The sequence below is a fragment of the Sparus aurata genome, chromosome 15 (genome assembly GCF_900880675.1).
Source record: "Sparus aurata chromosome 15, fSpaAur1.1, whole genome shotgun sequence".
NCBI lineage: Eukaryota > Metazoa > Chordata > Actinopteri > Spariformes > Sparidae > Sparus > Sparus aurata.
Window position 1 is genome coordinate 18,096,570 of NC_044201.1, and position 19,939 is coordinate 18,116,508.

Here is a 19,939-nt window from a genome sequence, read left to right on the forward strand (position 1 = left end):
TTTGGATCCAAGTCTTTTATTTTCTAGTTTTGCTACATGTTTACACTTGACTCTTTATTTGTATATTATCATTACAATACATGCAAAGGTTATACAATCCTGCTACTCAGTGATAGACTGTAACTTAGCACATTTATTCAAGTGCTATACATTTCTTGAGTATTCTCAGCTTTATGCTACTAAATATTTCCACTACACTGCATTTGAAGGCAAATGTAACGGCTTCTATTTTAAAATCATTGCATTTTAAAATCAATCCAAAAAACCCCACACTGACTCTAATAATAAGAAAAAGTGCTTAATATCGGATCTGGTAATTGGCCAGGTGGATAATCGGTCACTATCCAACTTACCATTGAACTAGACACCACGATATCTTTACACTCCCTTAACAAAAACTGCATGATTTTAAGCGTTGTTGTGCCTTGCAGTAAGCATTCAGTATTGAATACAATACATGAAGTTGTCTCTTTCTTGTAAAAATAGAAGAAAACTTGCACTATGTAGGACTGAGACAGAAATTCTGATCAGAAGAGAAAGATCTTCAGTGACTTATTTTTTTAGATACCTAAACAAACCGAATAAACACACTCACCTTAAACACAATTTCATACTATTTTACTTTACTTCTAGCTTCAAACAGTGTTGCGGTGAAAAAAAGATATTTCTGGGTTTGAAATATTTCTCCAGAACTACATAGTGCCCCTTTGAATGACAAAGTCACATCATTTTGTCCAAGACCAGTGATTCCTAAAAGATTTTTTAGGGTTAGGGTTCTTCTCCCTTTCTGTAAATTCCCAGTAATCCCACAAAAGGACACCTGGCTACAGAGCTGTATTTAACACTTAATTTAAACCAATGGTAAATGCCCAAACTACTCCACCTAATTCTCAAAGGGGTTTCCCCCATTTACACAGGCAAAGGTGAAGAAAAAATAAAGTGCTGAGAATGTCTGTAGCTGTAAATTATTCTGACACAAATATGGAGTCATTCATGATGTCACCAGAGCAAGTAAATAAAAAGTGATCATGCAGGTATTAGGATGCACATGGCTGCAAAAACCTGCACCACATGCAAACACAGACAACACAAAGGTGTTACACACCAAGGGCAGATGCCTGGAAATCCCCTGCTCAGTCATTACATCAAGATATTTGCACAAGAACACAAGTGAGTCATGAAAGGTTTCCAAGGATTATGATCTTCTGTTATTGACATTGACTAACTGCATGGGCTTGCAAAGACACTTGAAACACCAAAAGCTAAGACGTAGAAATCTCATTTGACTCCCAAAAACACGGCACTACAAATATTCTCCATTCTTACAGACATCCTTTGGCAGACAGAAAGTCGTCTGCACTTCCTCACGAAGAAGAAAGTAAATATTTTTAACCACAAAAGTCCCAGATATTAGTGAGCATTTAGTGTTCAGCACACAAGCTGCCTGATTACATCAAGGGGAGTGATACAGAGTATTATTTCGAATGGAGGAGACTGATCCATCACTGCGAACATCTCTCACTAAGCTTCTCAGGTTTAGAAGTTGAGTCAATTTTATTTAATTGGCCCATTATCATAAATCAGAAGGTGACCACACATAATAATTCACTGCACCTATAATCCCTTCATGGTGTTCATTCTGTAGATTATAAAACACCCTCTATCCTTAGACCCTCAGATCCCCCTGTGTGAGGAACCTCAGAAAGAGCAACCGGTGAGCGATCTCTCTCCAAAGATGCACAGACAGGAAAAAAATGTTGTGTGTACTGTTGAGGGTGCCCTTCCAGAGGAAAAAAAGTTAATGAAATGCTCTCTAGGGTGCCCCTTTCTACCCCACTGCTCAGATAACAACAGGAAAACAAGGGATCACCCTGCGATGGGATCACACCAGCTGCAACGTCCGTCAACATGTTGACATTTCAACCTGTGACTAGCTAGTTAGTAAATATTATTGCACGAGTACTCTGATAATGGGTTGGACCACACCTATCTTCAAACTTGGCCTTCATTTTGATCTCAACTACAAACTGGAAAATGTTTTGTGAATGCATTAAAATGCTTGTGGGCATCCCGAGGAAGTTATATCACTAGGGCCACCCCCCCGATTTACATCCCACTCACTCCCACACCACACCCATCTTTCACTGTCGTGACACTATCATGGTGACAAAGTCTTTCCACACACAGACATATTAACACCTGGCAAAATACACTTCATTTTGATCCCAATTAAGTCACCCGTGAAGTTCCGTGACTGCACCTTGCATAGTTGTGATGCTAACACGCTGATAAAAATCTCTCCACAGGCAGACAGACAGATAGACAGATAACCACCTGGCAAAATAATCCAAACTGCTCTTGTTTTAGCTCCCGTGACAAAAGGTGTCTCCAGGATCACATGTTTTCCACTCTTACACTCATACACACAGACTCACAAGATAAAAAGCTGCTGGTAAATACTGGATTATATATATATTTTTTTAAAGTTTCTTGCTTGTAATAAGTAGACAAATCTGCCAGTGGAACAAGGGAAAACTTCCCAAAAAACAAGTCCCTGTTTCTCGTAAAATGCCTGTTTTCTACTTTCTAGGTGATTGTGTTGTGTATTAAGTGTAATGAGGTGTCTTGACTAGAAATTAGACGAACATACAGTACTTGCAGTGGAAAACAAAGTCGCCTCTGAAATCTTAGCTACAATTCTCCACAGGCTGATGCAGTAGATTGTAGTTCTTGTCACTGAATTCAGAAAAATCAACCCTCCATCTTAAGTGAATGAGCTCATACCACCCTGATTTATATGGCAGTCATTAAGGAGTGGAGTGAGGTTACCTGACACATGCCACACCCTCTGAGTGCATTCAAACACATCAACTATAAAGGAAAACCTTTGTAAAGGATGCTTTGTAGGTGTGGAGGTGGGGACTTGGATTTCCCCAACTAATATCAGGGCTTAAGTATGTTCAAAATGAAAACACCACCAGCCAATATAAATACACGAAATGTCCACTCAAACGTGATATGTGCACTGTCAGTACACTGGGGGTCATCTTTGAACTCTCTCATTTAACAGATCATGATGCAAAACTGAAGGATGATGTTATGTTGTCTGTTGATTCTCTTAGAAAAGGGGCTTTTGATTGTCATTAAGATAATATTCTTTTGCTGTAAAACACTGTAAGATTATAAAATATGTAGTTTAACAAAAAAGAAAAAAACACAGCACATGGTAAACGCTAGTTGAGATCAAAATGATGTCTAGATGCTCTTTTAAATTCATAAAATATTAAAATTAGCCATGAAAGTCATGCCAATAGAAATATCAGCAGGCTCAGGCTCAATCGTATCAATTCACTGCACCTATAATCCCTTCATGGTGTTACAGACCTGCAGCTATTAAAACCCCAAGTTTCATTGTCATGAACACAGCAGCATCCACACAACTAGCATATATATATATGAAAAAAATGACTGAAAAGAAATGTTGGAACAAAAACAACAACATCAGATAAGTCACAAATACAAGAAAAACAGGTGAACGACTTTTGCTTCTCAAGAAAAAGGACCCGTAAATTATGCACTGACCTATAATGTGCTCCCGACGACCCCTAGCGGCCAAATCAGTGGAGAGCCCAACCGGAGTATATGTCATTGTATTTTCAAAATAAATGCTTTAACTGTATCTATAATGTTCGGATTAACTACACCAAAATACAGAATTATTATGTTTTACTTTATTTTTGCATTGTGTATAGTTCCACTTCAGTTTGATCATCCTCGTAGTCTTGTTAAACGGCATTCAATTTGGCTAGGACTGGCTCCAACACTGTCATTGTATTTCATTTATAAACATTATTTGGATGGCATTTACAGTTGCAACAGTTTACAGTTAAACCTACACAAATTATTTTTAAACCATTTTGCACTAGAGACTTCCGCAGACCAAGCTGGCTAACTTCTGGTTCCGTGCCCGGGGTGAAAAATAATTTAATCATGCAGCTTTTCTATTATTGGTTCTATCATTGTTCTATTATTTCTATTATTGCACACTCATATGTACATTTTGGTTCTGTTCTTGCACATTCATATGGATTGTTTATTTCTTGTATAGTTGTATAGATTATTGTTGTTTATAGTATAGTTTGCACTGTGTATATACATTGTATATATCTTGCTTTCTATTTATGTTATGTACAGAGTGTTTTTCTTTTTCTTTCTTTCTTTTTTTTTTGTGGACCCACTGGTGCTGTGACAAAATAATCCCAGTCTCCCAGTCTGGGATCAATAAAGTCATTCTATTCTATTCTGTTCTATTCTATTCTATTCTATTCTATTCTAGACTTTCCAAATGTTATTTAACCAAATGGTTCAAATTCCGGGTGCTCTGATGCTAGAAAAAAATCTGTCAACTGTTTTACAGACGCTTCTTTCACAATGTTCGGAAAAGGTCATTGTAGGGCCCCAGTGCATGATGTGACAACGTACATGGCCTTATGAAATCTGGCATCAGAGCCTGCCGCTCTTCCTGGGGGCCTGGCCTGGGCATGCCCCAGTATTTCAAAGAACAACTTTGTTTATTCAGTTATGGACAAAGGTCCAGAGTTTGTATTATTACCTCATTAATGATGTCAATATTACAATTCTGAGTTTGAATTTCTTCTCCAAATCTACAAAGTGCCCCTTTAAATTTTGTCTGGACTATAACCTGTCTGGTCAGCTCACATTTATTCTGAAGGATCCAGGCCGGAAGCCATATTACCGTCGCTCCCCGCGGAACACGCGCGAGGGAAATTGAGTCGTTAACTTGAGTGTGAGGAAGGCAACAAAGAGTATAGTTAAGTTAAAGTTACGAAATACGTATAATTTATGCAGAACTGTTGTTGTGTAGCAACAGCACAAATAAAGCGTTCCGTCTGGTCGATATTAGAAACATTAGCAGCTAAGCTGTAGCCGCAAAGTGTCAGCGCGTGTGTTTTTGTTTTTAGTAGTGCAAACACTAGGCAAGCTAACGTTAGCCAGCTAGTCAAGAGGAGATAACTTGCAACTTTAATAACTTCGACGTTTAGAGCTAAGTCTTACTCTAAAGTCAAACCATTTAATTTGGTATCTTGTTCCCACACGGAGACGAGGACAGGTCGGCCGGTTGTAGCGACATTAGCAGCTGTTGGGAATGTCACTTCCTCCAAACGGACATCATGAACGGTCAACGAACGTGTCAGACAGCGACTCAGAGGACGAGGTATGATGCGTAAACAGGTGTTTTCTCACATCACATCTCTCTTCTACTTCATGCTTGACTCATGACCAAGACGTATGTGTCTCATTTCCATCGTTTTGCTTGCAGTCATGAACTAACAGTTGACTTGAACAGACGTTGATGCTAAAAAAAAGGAAAAAAACTAAGTCAAGGCAGGCAGGAGTTCACATGATGTGATTGCAGCTTAATGTATAGTCTGTATATGTTTTTCATTTGTTCACAGCCCAAGCTGCCCCTTAATCAATTCTACCCGTATATCCGCTGCGCCCTGTGCTGCGGTTTCCTTATCGATGCCACCACCATCACAGAGTGCCTGCACACATGTGAGTGACAGAAGAGGTCTGCTTTAACTCCAGAGAACTCGGAGGACTTTAGGATGGACACTAGGGCTGCAACACCCAAATTGCAAGAACTGCAATTATCTTATATAGGAAAATTTTCTCGCAAAACAATTTCTAAATCAAATTGTGTAGTGCTGCAGAGATGCGCTGGCCTACAAAGCGTCTTCTCCCAATATAATAAAACATGTTTATTTGTCATAGACTGGGAAACAATCTCAAGTAAAGAGTGGGAACTCTGATGCAGTAATGCAAACGATGGGAAACGTGCAGAATGATGTGCAGTAGTGGTACAAACCATGGATGCTGTGCTTCATAGTATGCTAACTGCCAGGACACCAATCCTGAGCATGATTTCTCCATGAAACATTATTTATGGGATCCTTGTCAAAAAATTGATAATGCCTGAAATATAGTTAGATTATTTAAACACTCAAATAATGTTTGTTTGCCTCACAAGTTCATATTATTCCGACTTTTACACATATGTCCTGACTGTGTCTGATAACGTTTTATCTTCTCAAAGTTTGCAAAAGCTGCATCGTGAAGCACTTCTTCCACAGCAACAGGTGTCCCACCTGCAGCATTGTAGTTCACCAGACTCAACCACTGTACAATATCAGGTAGGTTTGTCACTCTTTTATGTATTTGCAGATTTGGATCACCTTCTGTGCTTGTTCTAAAAAGAGATGGTTGTCAACCAATTAATTATAATTGGTTAAGAATTAAGAATAATTTAAGTTATTTTGAAAATAGTCTTGGTGTGGAAAAAACATTACAGTATTATTATGGAAATTGGGATGCATGATTTGTTTTGTATACGTTTGTCAAAAGTCAGAAATTATGACCCGAAGAATTCCAAAATTGAGCAGATGGTCTGGATTTTGGGGTTGTAAACCTGCTTTAGGTGCCAAGCTTGAAATGCATCTCTGTTTTCCCTCAGGCCTGACAGACAACTGCAGGATATTGTTTACAAAATGGTTCCCTTCCTTGAGGACGGTAAGTACAGAATACATACGATCATATTTACTTTCATTCATGCACATTCAGTGCTCATTTTCTGTTAAAATGCTAATCTGACCTTCTTTTTTGTGTGCCACAGTTGTGAGGGAAGATGTGTGTCACTTCTACAAAGAGAGAGGGCTGGAGGTGCCAAAACCAGGTGAAGTAGTTCATTTAGCTTTAGAAGTAAACAGACTTAGGGCAGCATTAACTCATCACCTGTCAATTATTCACTGTGTTTAATGTACCATACAGTATTTCATTGTCTGCCTTCCTTAATAGGAAATTGTTTAGTTCAATACATTTCAGTGTTAATCCACACACCACAGATGAGCGATCAAAAAAAATTAATCAGAAGGACCTTTAACACACCTTTGGTCAATGACCTTCATTTGGCCTTGAATGACAAAACTACGTTCTCTGTCAACAAGCAGCAAATTGACTTTATCAGATTGTGACAACATTTTGACGATTTTTAATAAAACAGTTTCAAAAGACTGTTCAGCACTCAAATTGCCCTGTGTTTTCTGTTGCAGTGATGGTCTCCACTCCAGCTCCTGTTGTGTTAAAGAGGCAGAAGAAGGATAACATTCCCCAGTCAGTGTTCACTATTCCTCCTGAGCTGGATGTATCTCTGCTGCTGGAGTTTGTTGGGTAAAGATCTCGCAAGACAGTTCTTTGTCCCGATGTAGTCATAGCCATATTGACTATAAGGCATACATTATGATGATGAAAAAAACATGGCAATGACCAGCAATTATGAAGTGTTATGGAACGTAGCCTAATAAATTATAAAATGCATTATAATGTATTATGATTATCGTTCTCTAAATAACAATAAGGAAACAACTGCTGTCTTTTAGTGTCAGTTCTGGGAATCACCTTAAAATAAAAGAGGTGACAGGCTGTAGTTTGAAAAATTGGGACTTTGCTTTTGGCTTGTAAACATGAATACAACTGACTGCCTGGAGACCCTGTCCTCTGCCTCCAGGGAGCAGGGGAACCCATTTTCCCCAAAAACATACCACCAGATGGCTCTATTTCCTTACTGTGACTGCTTGCTCAGTACCTTCTGTATTTATTGTACATTAATTTTCTCTTTTTTTCCCCAGGGCTGAAGAGGGCATCAGCAACTATAAGGTAAAATAACTTAAAATATTGATAATGTGAATTTATAACAATTTTTATTGAATACTAATAGTACACAACTGAAATGATATGGTTATATTGCGTGATGTGACTGTATTGGTTCTTGATTCCCACTTTACCTTCAATGGATGAGTCAGAGAATATTTTTGATGATTGAGAAAAATCTTGCTAAGCCTGCCTACTTTTATCATTATAACACATAATATTTATCCTTGGTAATGAATGTGGTGCTCATTTGGGAAGCAGTGGTGCTCATGAGCATTACATACTCAGTGTTCAAGGAATTTAAGTCCATGTTGCATAGAAAGATGTCTCGGCACTATTCAAATCTTACTTTGGATGCTCTCGCTTTAGACCGTTTCTTCCTCTTACCATGACTCCTTGCAAGTTTCCAGCAGCATGGACACATGTGTTTGACATCATTGTTTGCAAGGCACAACTGTCAGAAAACCATGCTGGAGACAAAGTAATTGAGAAGCTTAGGGACATACTATCCAAGTGGAGCTGATGGATTTAAGCCAGTCCCACTCCTGCTTGCACCAGTAGAAATATGTCCACTGGTAGTGATATGGCAAAACTGCATTGTATGCGCTGCTCCCCTCAACTTTACTGGACAGTACCCAAGCCAGCTGTATCGTGCTACTGATATTTGGATTTATACCAACATTGACCAGACTTTATCCTGCCAACTTCCTATTGCAAAGTCTCTGTAATTTCTGATTTAACCTGATATGTGAATAGAGCAGGTCATTGTCCTGAGTATTCACACCGAGGTTGGCTCTCTTGGTTATGTTGCCAGAGTGTACCTGCTATGAACTCTTTTCTGATGAGTTACATTCTTCTGAAAAACATCAAAAACATTATTTTCTAACTTAAAGACTCTGTCTCTGTTAAGCCCTTAGAGAGGCCGTACGTACGTGTGTCGGGTGAGGCCACTGTTCGCCACGTGGAGCTGTTCATCAGGAGGAAGATGGAGCTGAGCCCAAGTTGCCAGGTGAGTCTGCCAGGCTTACAGCTGATGAGTTCACGAAGTGACACGACCATGATCTTGATCCTGATTGTTGGTTTAGACAGACTTGGAAATTAGATGGCAAAGGAAGTAGGCATTACAGTAATAGTGTAGTGTAGGCGTACACTGTGACCACGGTCACACTCACATATGTAAGACAGTGAGTGGGTGCTTAAACGTATTAGAGGACAGCAATTATATAATCTTGTGCGGGCCAACAGTTTTATCAAAATGGTGTGCACAATACATAATATGGAATTGAAGAGTCATTTAATAGTCACATTATTAAATGATTATACAACATTCCATTCTGATAATGTCAGGATGAACGAAAAATGTTAGAGAGGAAAGGGTGTACCATGCAGGGGTCAAAGTAAAAGGCAGGACAGTGCATCAGCGAGAAGACATTTTCTTCTCTCTTCTAAGAGACTCTCAGTTTTATTGACTGGTGAGAATTTCCCAACAGTTCATCTCTGTGGAGACTCTTTTCAAAGTCAGCCTTATTCAAAATATAAAGCATGGAAACATTATCAGAACAACAAGCAGTACATTAAGGAACGCACATGTGGACGATTTGGAGATGAAACGACTGCTGAATACAAGCAGAATCCGACATAGAAAGGTCAACTGCTCAGGTCAAAACTCAGCAGGCGGCCTACAGATAAAGAACACCAGACACGCCTTAAGACAATGTTAATCTGATTATAATCAAATTAGTGCCCTGGTAACACGTCTGTCTCAGAACAGTGGATATGATGTAGGACTAGTCGCATGATTACATCTATTACTGATCGGAGATGTCCTCGTTCCTCAGAGCACAGATAATAGAAATGTTTAACTGTAGTCAGTTTGACAGAGTGTTCAGGTTTATTTTGTATTTCGTAACACATGGATGAGGATTAGCAGCTTATGCAGATTTCCTTGCCTCAGTGCTGCTCTGCTTCGGCCTGTCTGAACAAACCTGGAGTGGACAGGGAAACACTAGCCAAGGGTCGCTGTTCCCTTTCAATGCTATTTTTAAAAAAAATCATAAATATATAGGCATTCATTGCTTTGGTCACCCAAAAGTTTTCCCACATTTTTGGCATGATTGCAGCATAGCCAGTCCAAACGTTATAAACGCCAAAGCCTGTCTCTCTTACTGAGTGAGGAAGTTTCTCCATTGAGCGTTGCCCCTTTAAAATCAATAAGTGGCGGTCTAGTCTCAAAAAGGGAGATACACAACCTCACTGTGACAGCTTGCACACTTGATCTAAGAAGCAAAGTGATGTATCTTTTGGTGATGGCACCCTCACCCCAGGGACACTGTGAACATAAACAGAACTTTACAGTAAGGCACTGACAATCCTCCATTACATTATACATGGGCCAGACATATAGTAGGGTTTGAACTAGCCTTTTCATGTGGCACTGGGTACAGGAAAGCTGGTTTTGTTGGGTCAGAACCAATCTATTCCTGGTGTTGTGAAGCCCTTGTAATCTGTCCATCTAGAATTTTGGAGACTTTCGTGTAGGACTGACTCCAGTGCCTCAAAACTTAACCATAAGAAACACACAGTTGTCTGTAGGCATCGCAGGACTTGTGGTCAGCAGTGGTGTGAAATGTCTGTGTGTGCTCTGCAGGTGGATGTGGTTTGTGGAGATCACCTCCTAGATCACTACCAGTCACTTAAAGACATACAGAGTACTGTGGGCGACGAGGCACTACAGGTAAGAACCACCAAAACACTCAGAAGGAACAAACCACAACTTTGATGATGGAAGTTTTGTTGACAGCCAGCAAAATATCTGAGTGATCCTTTTGGTCTTGTAACCACTTTGCTGCAGGATGGTCTGTTGGTGCTGCACTTTGGCTTGGTCCTGCCCTCCCCGTCTTGAGATTGAGGGGTGGATGGAGTTAACCTCTGAGAGGGTGTGGAGTCAGGTTTCTACATTGGCATTATTGCTAACCTACAACTGCCTTGGACTGTAATTCTACTTACAAAACTTTTTTGCAAAACCTAAGTGTAACAAGGAAATATACTGGATGGCTGAAGAAGAGAGTTCAGGAACTCTGAACGTGGATTTCTTTATTGAAAAATCGGAAATGTATTGACCTGATTGTTTTAGTTCACACTGTAGCATCAAATGTTCAACTCCCAAGATCATCATCTTGTATTCAGGACAACTCCTGTGTCTGCTGTTAATTTACTGGACACGGGTGACATATATTTAATTTACTGAAGTGCCAGCATTTTATAAATTAATTGTACCAGTTGAATGTAAATATGTATTCCCACTGCCAAGGTGTCTTGTTTTTGGTTTTGGTTTTGTTAAGTGTGCTTCCTCTCCACACAAGAGTATGACTGCTGCTGTAGCTAAAACTGGATGGAAAAACTTAATTTTTTGCTGTTTATGGGGAAGATATCAGCTAGAAAATATTGATTCAAAGGGCTTATAACAGAAGGACTACAACGACCAAAGGTTTGTCTGTGTGCTTATAGAGTTTAGGTCTATACTCTAATATACTATTTAATGACCGCCTGCGTCATGTTGATTCTAACCTTTTTAAGTTAAGAGCTGTTCACTTTTGTACCGACTGTCTGCCGATGTAAATATTCTTGATGAAACCTATGTTTTCCAGTTATTTAAAGGGATTTTGTATAAAGAAGTCTTTGGTAAATACTTTTCCTACTTGGTTTTGTCAGAATTAATGAATAAATGATTGAACTGTCTCCCAATTAATCTGTTTCTTGATTTGTATTCAGGTTTATGACAAAGATCTTTAAAAAGTCTTCTATTACACATTTCACACTGGTGTGCAGTTATGAACTGTCCCAGGTGAAACATATGCAGAGGAATCTGGATTGAAGATTCATATCTAGCTCATTTTTAATAAACATGATCTTGTATTTGTGTGTATGCTGATTTTCATATAAAAGCAAAGAAAACAAGTTGTCTGTCATGTCGTTTTATTCAGTGCAACTGGAACGACTACAAAAAAGGTGTTTTGTTCCAGACCAGTAGCTTTATACATTGACACTGCAGCCAGGTGAAATGATCTGTACTAGCATGTGGACTACATGTAGTAGTATCAGATGCATTGAATTCACTGCTAAAGTATCGTGTTCAAGTTAACACACCATCATGTCTATTCTCTCTCCAACTAAAGGTTTTTTCTAACAGAGAAGAACTGTATCTGTTTTTTCAACCAGGGAAAACGTCTACACTTTGTAATGTCCCTAAACAAAACACAATGGTGTCCTTATGTGCCTAAAGTGCTTTTAACTGAACTGGCAGCTCTCTCTAAAATGCTCTGGAAATCTTAATTTTGGTAACCCAACAACAATGGCAGGCAAATGTAGAATATTAGAGAACTTTGTTCTTAGAATAAGGAGACTTTGAAGTTTACAGGACTTCCAGCTGGGGCTTTATGTCTCTGGTGCTTGACAACTGATCCAGTTCATTATATCTTTATTTACTTCATAGCACAAGTTGATTGACAATATGCCGCAGCAACAGACTTAAGAAAGGTTTGTCTCAGCAGTGCTTTGTGCTCACCTGTCACACAGGATTCAGTGCAATTTCACAAAGCAGCAAAATGGAAATCAATCCTCAGAACATTCAATACTCGGTCACTTTACTGCGGTTCAATGTTTGCAACATGTTCATCTCTGGAAAAGTACCGTACATGTTTTTCTCCAGATTTTCAGGTTAGTTATTTGTTTCTTGTGATGGAGATTTACAACTGATTTACTGATCACCTAAACACAGAAACGAGAGGAACAACATTACATTTTGTGTTTTTCAGAATAATTAGTCAACAATAAGATATTTAATCAAACATACTGAGTTTCAGCTCTAATTCCAAAAACATTTGTCTTAGTGTTGCCCTTGACAAATACAGTATATGACTATGAACTCACTATACACTCAGTACATCTCTACTCTCTCCTTCCAGATTTCTCTGTCTTTCTTCAGTTGTTGGAGTTGATGTCTGCCTCATCTTTGTCCTCTCTGCTCTCCTTGAAGCTTTCCTTCGAGGACCCGTCCTTGTCCCTCTGGGTGCTCTTGGAGGAGCCGGTGGAGGCTCGAGGCTGGTAGCTGTAGCCGGCAGCACCAAACGACATCCCTGAGTTAAAGTGAGTCTCTTCCCCCTCTAGCAGTTTCCTTATAGGACCAAAGGAAACACAAGTCAGACTGGATACACAGATTAATACACCTCACAAAAACCTAGAGACTTTTAATAAGTCTACTGGTCAAGAGATCTTTCGTCTGGCTTTTCCTTTAATCCAGTCAGCACCTGTAGGCGGCTATCTCAATGTCCAGGGCCATCTTGACATTGAGCAGGTCCTGGTATTCTCTCAGGTGCTGGGCCATCTCACCCTTCATGTTCCTCAGCTCAGTATCCAGGTGGGCGATGGTGTCCTGTAACATTGGAGATAAGAAAGGAGTCAGACAGGGTTATCAGCGGTGTCTGACACAGTTTTCAGACTAACTTCACCCACGTACGGGTATACACTATACTGTGCAGTGTAAGTGCTGTACATAGGATTTCCTTCTATCCCTTACGGGAATTCAATAACCTTTGGGGCTTAGGTTTATCTTCCATTAAAAGCCAGTGAAAGCAGATGGCCTTCCTGTGTCCGATTTAGCAGGTCAGAAGGTAATCTAATTGGCATGCGAGGTCATTACACTAAACTGTTCCAGTCAGTCTGACGGACACAGATGCTGGTAAAGTGACTTACGCATACTTGTTTGACTTCAGATCTTGAACCTGAATTAGACGATCTCAATGCTAATTTGTCAAACTTCCTGTAAGCGAAGACAGTTTAATTTTTCTTCATCGATCTGATTCTGATACCTGAACTTTGTAATTAGGCCCATACAGCGAACCACAAGTCACTTATGCAGTAGTACATCTTTTAAGTTGCATATAGGTGTAGAGGAAGCTGCTGGGAATTAGCAGGTTCCTGTTTCTGATAAATATGAATTACAGCATACAGTATGGAAATGCTGATTTCCTCTTCCAGCAGGACTTGGCACCTGCCCACAGTGCCAAAACTACTAGTAACTGGATTGCTGACTATGGTCATTACTGTACTTGATTGGCAATTGATAAGAGAATCTATGATGTTTTGTCAAGAGGAAGATGAGAGACACGAGACCCAACAATACAGATGAGCCGATCAAAGCGACCTGGGCTTCCATAACACCTCAGCAGTGAGCAAAAGGAGCCCCGACCTGAGTACTGAGTGCATAAATGAACCTACTTATGAAGGTCTTATGTAATATTATAATATTATGAGATATACTGAATATTTTCATGAGCTGTCAGCCGAAATCTTAAAAATAAAAACAAAAAAAGGCTTGAAAGATTAAGCTTTATGTGTAATGAATCTAGAACATATGAATGTTTCAGTTTTTGAATTAAATTATGGAGAAAGAACATGAACTTTTCCATGATAATGTAATTTTTTGAGATACACCTGTATATCATGACAGTCTTCAGTGCCAATGATTTATACAACTCTGGATTTTCTGCAATAGAATGAGAAGAATACAAACTACTTTGTCACAATATCATTCATAAAGTTTGGCTCAATGGTTAATTTATTATAGATCTGGGGTCAAAAATATACATACAGCAGCTTGAACAATCAGTTTAGGTGATTATAGAAAGTTGGTGGTAGTGTTATGCTGTGGGGCTGTTTTGCTGCCAGTGGATCTGGTGCCTTGAGAAAGTAGATGGAACAATTAGGAGGAGGATTATCCCCAAATTCCTCAGAAAGAAAACCTAAAATCATCAGCCAGAAGATTGGGTCTTGGGCGCAGTTGGGTGTCCCAACCTGGCAATGATCCCAAACACACATCAGAAGGGGTAAAGGAATGGCTAAATCAGGCTAGAATGAAAGTTTTTGAATGGCTTTCCCAAAGTCCTAACTTGAACCCCATCAAGAACATGTGGTTTCTGTCAAGAGGAGTGGTTAAAAATTCAGCCACAGGACCACCAGAAGCTTGTCCCCTAGCTTTGCTTTCTACCCATACTGCGTTCCGGGGCCATCTCTTCTACCAGGTGAATGACGCACACGCATCCTGTCATCCACATGATGTAAAATGTGGCACTGTGTGGCTTTGCTCCCCATGCATATCAATAATCTTGGGCATCCATGACCCTGTCGCTATTTGACCAGCTGTCCTTCCTTGGATCCCTGGGTTTATTGAAATTAGAGAAATTTGGACTTTTCTTTTCAATGACTAAAGTTGCTTACCTGCATGGCTGTGACTTCAGCGTTGTGAGCATCCTCCATCTCTACAATCTGCCTCTCCAGAGACTCATTGGCACCCCTCAGGGTCTCTATCTCAATGGTCTTGGACTGCAGCTGCCTCCTGAACTCACTGATCTCCTCCCTGCTGGCCCTCATGGCCTCGTTGCTCCTGGTGGCCTGCTCGCTGAGGCTGGCAAACTTGCCCTTGTACCACTCCTCGGCAGACTGCAGGTTCTTGGTAGCGATGGACTCGTACTGGTTACGGATCTCCTTCAGAGCCGAGGTGAGGTCGGGTTTGGCGAGCTCGAGCTCCACGGACACCTGCTGTGCCTCCATCATGCTGCTCAGCTCCTGGATTTCTTCATCGTGCACTTTCCTCAGGAAGGAGATTTCATCCATCAGTGACTCCATGCGGCGCTCCAGGTCCAGGCGAACTGCTGTGGCATCATCCACATCCTTCCTGAAGGACCTCAAGGTCTGCTCAGCTTCCTCCCGTGCCCTTGCCTCCTCATCATACCTCACACTGAGCTTCTAAAATGAGACGTGAGAGCAGAGTTATTCTAAGAGATGAGAGTGGTGACTTAAACTGCTAGTAAGAGCTGAACAATATGAAAGATGAGATGAGAGTTGAGATGATCAGATTGTGAAACGTTGGATGAAGCAAAGAGAAAGATGATGGTGAAGAAGAAATAAAAAGAACATGTGTTTGTCCTGAGTGGAAGTTAGCCATTCCAGCATACTAAACTAATAGGATGCAGTCAATAAAAGCGGAATAGAAGACATAATCGCCTCTTATTGCCGGTATCCTTTTCAAAACGTCCAAATGGTTTTACCTGCAGCTCGTCCTCCATGTTGTTCCTCTCGAGCAGGATGCGGTTCTTGTCCCTGTTCAGCTCCTCCAGCTGTGACCTCAGGTCCCTCATCTCCTGCTGGTAGAGATGGGAGATGCGGGACGGCTCGCCCTGCTTCTGCCGCAGCGTCACCAGCTCCATCTCCAGCACCTTATTCTGCTGCTCCAGGTGCCGCACTTTATCGATGAACATGGCGAAGCGGTCATTCAGACCCTATGACACAGGATGAAATCTTGTTTATAGTCACACAATAGTCCCACCAGACAGACGGCAAAGCAGAGGTATTGACTCACTTAAACTTAAACAGCGTCGTGTACTGAGGGTTTATCAGAGCTGCTGGCTGTAACTGAAAACACGGTTGATGACAGCTGAGTGGGTTATAATCCACCCTGGGTTCATCCCTACAAGTGACCCTGTTCACAGTACAAATCATTTGATCCACTTAACCTATAAAAATATTGATTGGTACAGCTTTCAATACAGTTGATGAAGAGAGACTTCTCTTTCTCCTCCAGAAACGGTAAATTAAAACGGTTTGCTGACCGGGCAGAATACAGACAGAGCCCCTGCCAATATTAGGTAAATCAAGCAGCCAAATGGAATTCAGCCATTATTAATTTTATCATTTACACGTGTGTTTTTCCTACTGTAATGTCTAAATGTAAAAAATGCCTGTAGAAAGTAGCTATTTTCAATGACTGCAGCTCTGCCTGCCAGGTACTGATAGCTCAGAGGCACACTGGAGGTGTTGAAGATCTTGACTTTGCTGTTTGTGTGCAGAATGAGCTAAGTGCAGCGTCTGAATCTAGAAAGATGTTTTGACATTTATCTGATGATTGCGCTGACTATAAATGTATACATTTAACATATGTACACACAGGGTCCAAAAGCCAGAGACCACCTGTCAATCTCTAAACGAGATGGTCCCCTTTTTGCTTTAACAGCATGCACTCGAGCTGGTATGGACTCCCCAAATGCAAAGCAGAAGTATCCTGACCAGTCTAGGACTTTTAAACCCTTTTTGTATATGAGCACGATTTTGTAACATCACAACTAGTTTGGGCACAAGAGGGGGTTCAGTGTGCAGCTCACAGACGTGTGATGTTGAAACTTGAAGCCCCCATGTCACAAATACTGACAATAGTCAGCGAGGTAGAAGTAATCAATCATAGATTTGATTGGATTTTCAAGGAGGGAAAAGGAGAATCTTTTAACTTTATTCAAAAAAATGTGTACAACCATACCTGGCACAACATATTTAAATCAGAGTACCTTTAGATGTACTAAAACACGTCTGATAGGGATCTTTGAATGGTCTATGGGCAGGTTGGCTTTTATAAGTCTGCACAATGATTGATGCCTTCATTATGGTAAAGATGAATGAATTGTTTGGAATGTCAGTAGTTTCCGTCTAACACAAACTGGTTTGGTTCTGCTCTGTCTGTTGAATCCAGATAGCTGGCCTGATACTGACTGGGACACCAGAATAGGAAGCCTCCTGTCGAACCAACACTTAATGTGTTCACTTAGCTTCCTAAAGACTAATTTGCCCATTAAATGCTTCTTACATTTTCTCTGAAACGATCAAATACCACATCTGGATGATAAAAAAAGGAAACAGACCACGACCTATCACCTAACTGATTATTCTTTTTGTTAGAACCCAACATGCAAAAAGTTAGGCATTTGTTTCAGTACCAACCTGCAGCTGCTCCTTCTCGTTGGTTCTGATGACTTTGAGTTCATTGTTGGCCACGGAGGTCTGGGACAAGTCCAGGGAGTCCGTGGGCACCAGAGAGAACGAGGTGGTGGACCCGCGAACCCGCCTGTACATGTTCAGAGACGACGCGCTGTTGCGGGACACGGACATGGACCTGAGCACCGGGGAGCCCCGCGGAGAGGGGTTGCTCATGCGGGAAGAGGAGACGGAAAACCTCGGAGAGTCCCCGAAAATCTTCCGGTAGGATGACGAGGTGTATCGGTCTCCGTGACTCATCTTTGCCCCGAGTCAGAGGTAAAACTGACAGACTTAAAGAGCTTTGCCAGAGCTTATAGACTGCGGGCTACAGGTGGAGCGAACCATTTTACGCATGGCGGTACACGACTCTTTAATATTTGTGCAGTGGAAATACCAGATTTTTTTTTCTTTTCATTTTTTTTCATTTCAGGTGATTGAAATAAACACTGACTTACATGTTTTCACTCATACCTCGACTACATTCCGCGTGCGTAAAATGATGGAACGGTCCACAGAGGCGCATCAGCACCCTGTGTACGTGCGTCATGCGTTTCACTTGTCATACCAGCAGGGAGAGCAGCTGTATTGTCAGTGGCATGTGGAAACTTGTACCCAAATTCGCATGTATCACATCCACCAAACGGAAGTATGAACCGTTTCTATTACCCTCGGTACGGGATGTGATTTGGATTCAGAAACAGATCGAGGGAAACATTTGTCTGTGCTGTCTGTCAGCAGCTCATCAGTATCAGCACCTCCCAAATTCACCTGCACAGGGAGCACCTGCTGCCACCATGATGCAACAGCTCCTCCCCTCTGCCACTCTCAACACTGCATCTCATGGACTGAGCAAAGAAAGTTCACTCAGTTACTGATATTAAAGGGGGTACTACTACTTATGATAATAAATAAATACATAGATAAATAAAAGCCATCTCAAAGACAATGATGATACATACTGTGAAGCTGCCGACATCTGACGATGTTGAGTGAGACAGCATTTTAAAGATGTACAGTGGATGCTCCAGAGAATTTGTGTAGGAGTTCCTTCTGATTACCGGTAGAGGTCGATGCAAGTCAAGAGTTCCCATGTCTTGTAACCTTGTGCATCACTGTATCCCTCTGGAGTGAATACTGTCCTGTGTTTGGTGGTGATGGAGACGTGGGACGAGGCGGACTCAGGGCTGTCATAAAAACAGAAGAGAGGCAGTCATTCAGGGCGCTGCTTCACATGTCAGCCTGCAAGTTGAGATTTCAGAAGGCAGAGGGCATCAGACTTTCACTACACATCCTGTACGTGTCGGCCTATGAATCACTGCTTGTGGGCGCACTGCAGTTAATTCAGAGAGACCAACTGTCTGGTAAGAAAAAAAGAGCTGAGCCACACATCATAATCATATACAAGCAGTATACAGACAATGTATAATGCTTCGATCACTGCAGCATTGGGGACCTTATAGTAATAGTGTGTCTGTGGTACCGTACTGTGAATTGATACAAACTGGATTGATGTATTTTTTTTTTAGATACCAGGCATCATCTCAGGGAACTGGTTCATAACTTACTTGCTTACTGTCAGACCAGTAATACACCTGTGAACCTACACCACCTCTAAGAAAGGAGAGAGGTTTAATTCATGAAAAAAGAAGAATTACAACAAACATTAAAGTTCAAAGATTACATATTCACATCTTTCCCTGCTAGTTACCGCCAACAACTGCTGAACAGTGGACTAGAGTGAAATTTGGGCATTAAAAAACAAGCAAATGGAGGGTTAAGTCATTGCTCCACAGCGCTTCCAGTGGTCAGAAAATCCTCAGGGCAGATAACATCAACATTAATTGGATAATGAGACAAGTGAGCCACCACCAGCACCATCACAGATTCCCTTCAGTCTGGACCCCTGCGCCATGTTCAGGCTACATGATGTCAGCTCGAAGTGGTCCGAGCCTACAGGTGTAGGGAACACACTTCGTTTAGACTCAGCATAAATTAAATATGATCTCTTGCCCATCTTCTGTCTGCCTGCTGGGTCTCCTTGCCCCCAGAATCGCAGTGCTGGTCAGAGCTGTGTATGTCACCTCTGTACTGTGTCCCTTGTCTTGAAGTTGGGATCCATCACTCTTACTGGCTGGGCCCCATTGCCTACGGTGACTACAGATTTTTCGTATAAACACAAAATCTCCAAGACGTCATTTGTGCAAATGGCCATAGACAACTGACAAGATATCCTGACACAAAGACTGACAAACTTCACAACATGCTCCGTGATGTTGACCGATAGGAGCGGTCTTCTCTGCTCACCTGTGAACATGATGAAGCAAAGAGGAATGATTTGGTTCTGTAAGCC

The 19,939-nt window shown here is 41.1% G+C and overlaps 2 protein-coding genes across 2 annotated transcripts; one reads left to right on the plus strand and one right to left on the minus strand.

The window, feature by feature from the left end:
* Positions 1-4,747: 4,747 nt before the first annotated feature.
* Positions 4,748-11,472, plus strand: pcgf6 (polycomb group ring finger 6). The gene is made up of 10 exons (XM_030442760.1): positions 4,748-5,236; positions 5,478-5,577; positions 6,119-6,215; positions 6,536-6,591; positions 6,695-6,754; positions 7,131-7,248; positions 7,707-7,734; positions 8,639-8,737; positions 10,376-10,462; positions 10,580-11,472. The coding sequence occupies exons 1-10, from the start codon at positions 5,168-5,170 to the stop codon at positions 10,628-10,630; spliced, it is 765 nt and encodes a 254-aa protein (XP_030298620.1). The 5' UTR covers positions 4,748-5,167; the 3' UTR covers positions 10,631-11,472.
* Positions 11,473-11,686: 214 nt separating this feature from the next.
* On the minus strand, positions 11,687-17,953 carry inaa (internexin neuronal intermediate filament protein, alpha a). The gene is made up of 5 exons (XM_030442759.1): positions 17,554-17,953; positions 15,834-16,064; positions 15,004-15,531; positions 13,035-13,159; positions 11,687-12,901 (listed from the first exon to the last, which is right to left on the minus strand). Exons 1-5 carry the CDS (start codon positions 17,845-17,847, stop codon positions 12,709-12,711), a joined length of 1,371 nt encoding a protein of 456 aa, XP_030298619.1. The 5' UTR covers positions 17,848-17,953; the 3' UTR covers positions 11,687-12,708.
* Positions 17,954-19,939: the final 1,986 nt, after the last annotated feature.

Bases quoted from the DNA above. Each gene is read 5' to 3' on its own strand.
- pcgf6 (XM_030442760.1), top strand. From the start codon at position 5,168: ATGTCACTTCCTCCAAACGGACATCATGAACGGTCAACGAACGTGTCA. The intron at 6,755-7,130 runs GTGAAGTAGTTC...TTTCTGTTGCAG, and splicing joins GCTGGAGGTGCCAAAACCAG to TGATGGTCTCCACTCCAGCT. The intron at 8,738-10,375 runs GTGAGTCTGCCA...TGTGCTCTGCAG, and splicing joins AGCTGAGCCCAAGTTGCCAG to GTGGATGTGGTTTGTGGAGA.
- inaa (XM_030442759.1), bottom strand. From the start codon at position 17,847: ATGAGTCACGGAGACCGATACACCTCGTCATCCTACCGGAAGATTTTC. The intron at 15,532-15,833 runs GTAAAACCATTT...GTCTCATTTTAG, and splicing joins ACATGGAGGACGAGCTGCAG to AAGCTCAGTGTGAGGTATGA. The intron at 13,160-15,003 runs GTAAGCAACTTT...CCAATGTTACAG, and splicing joins CTGAAGTCACAGCCATGCAG to GACACCATCGCCCACCTGGA.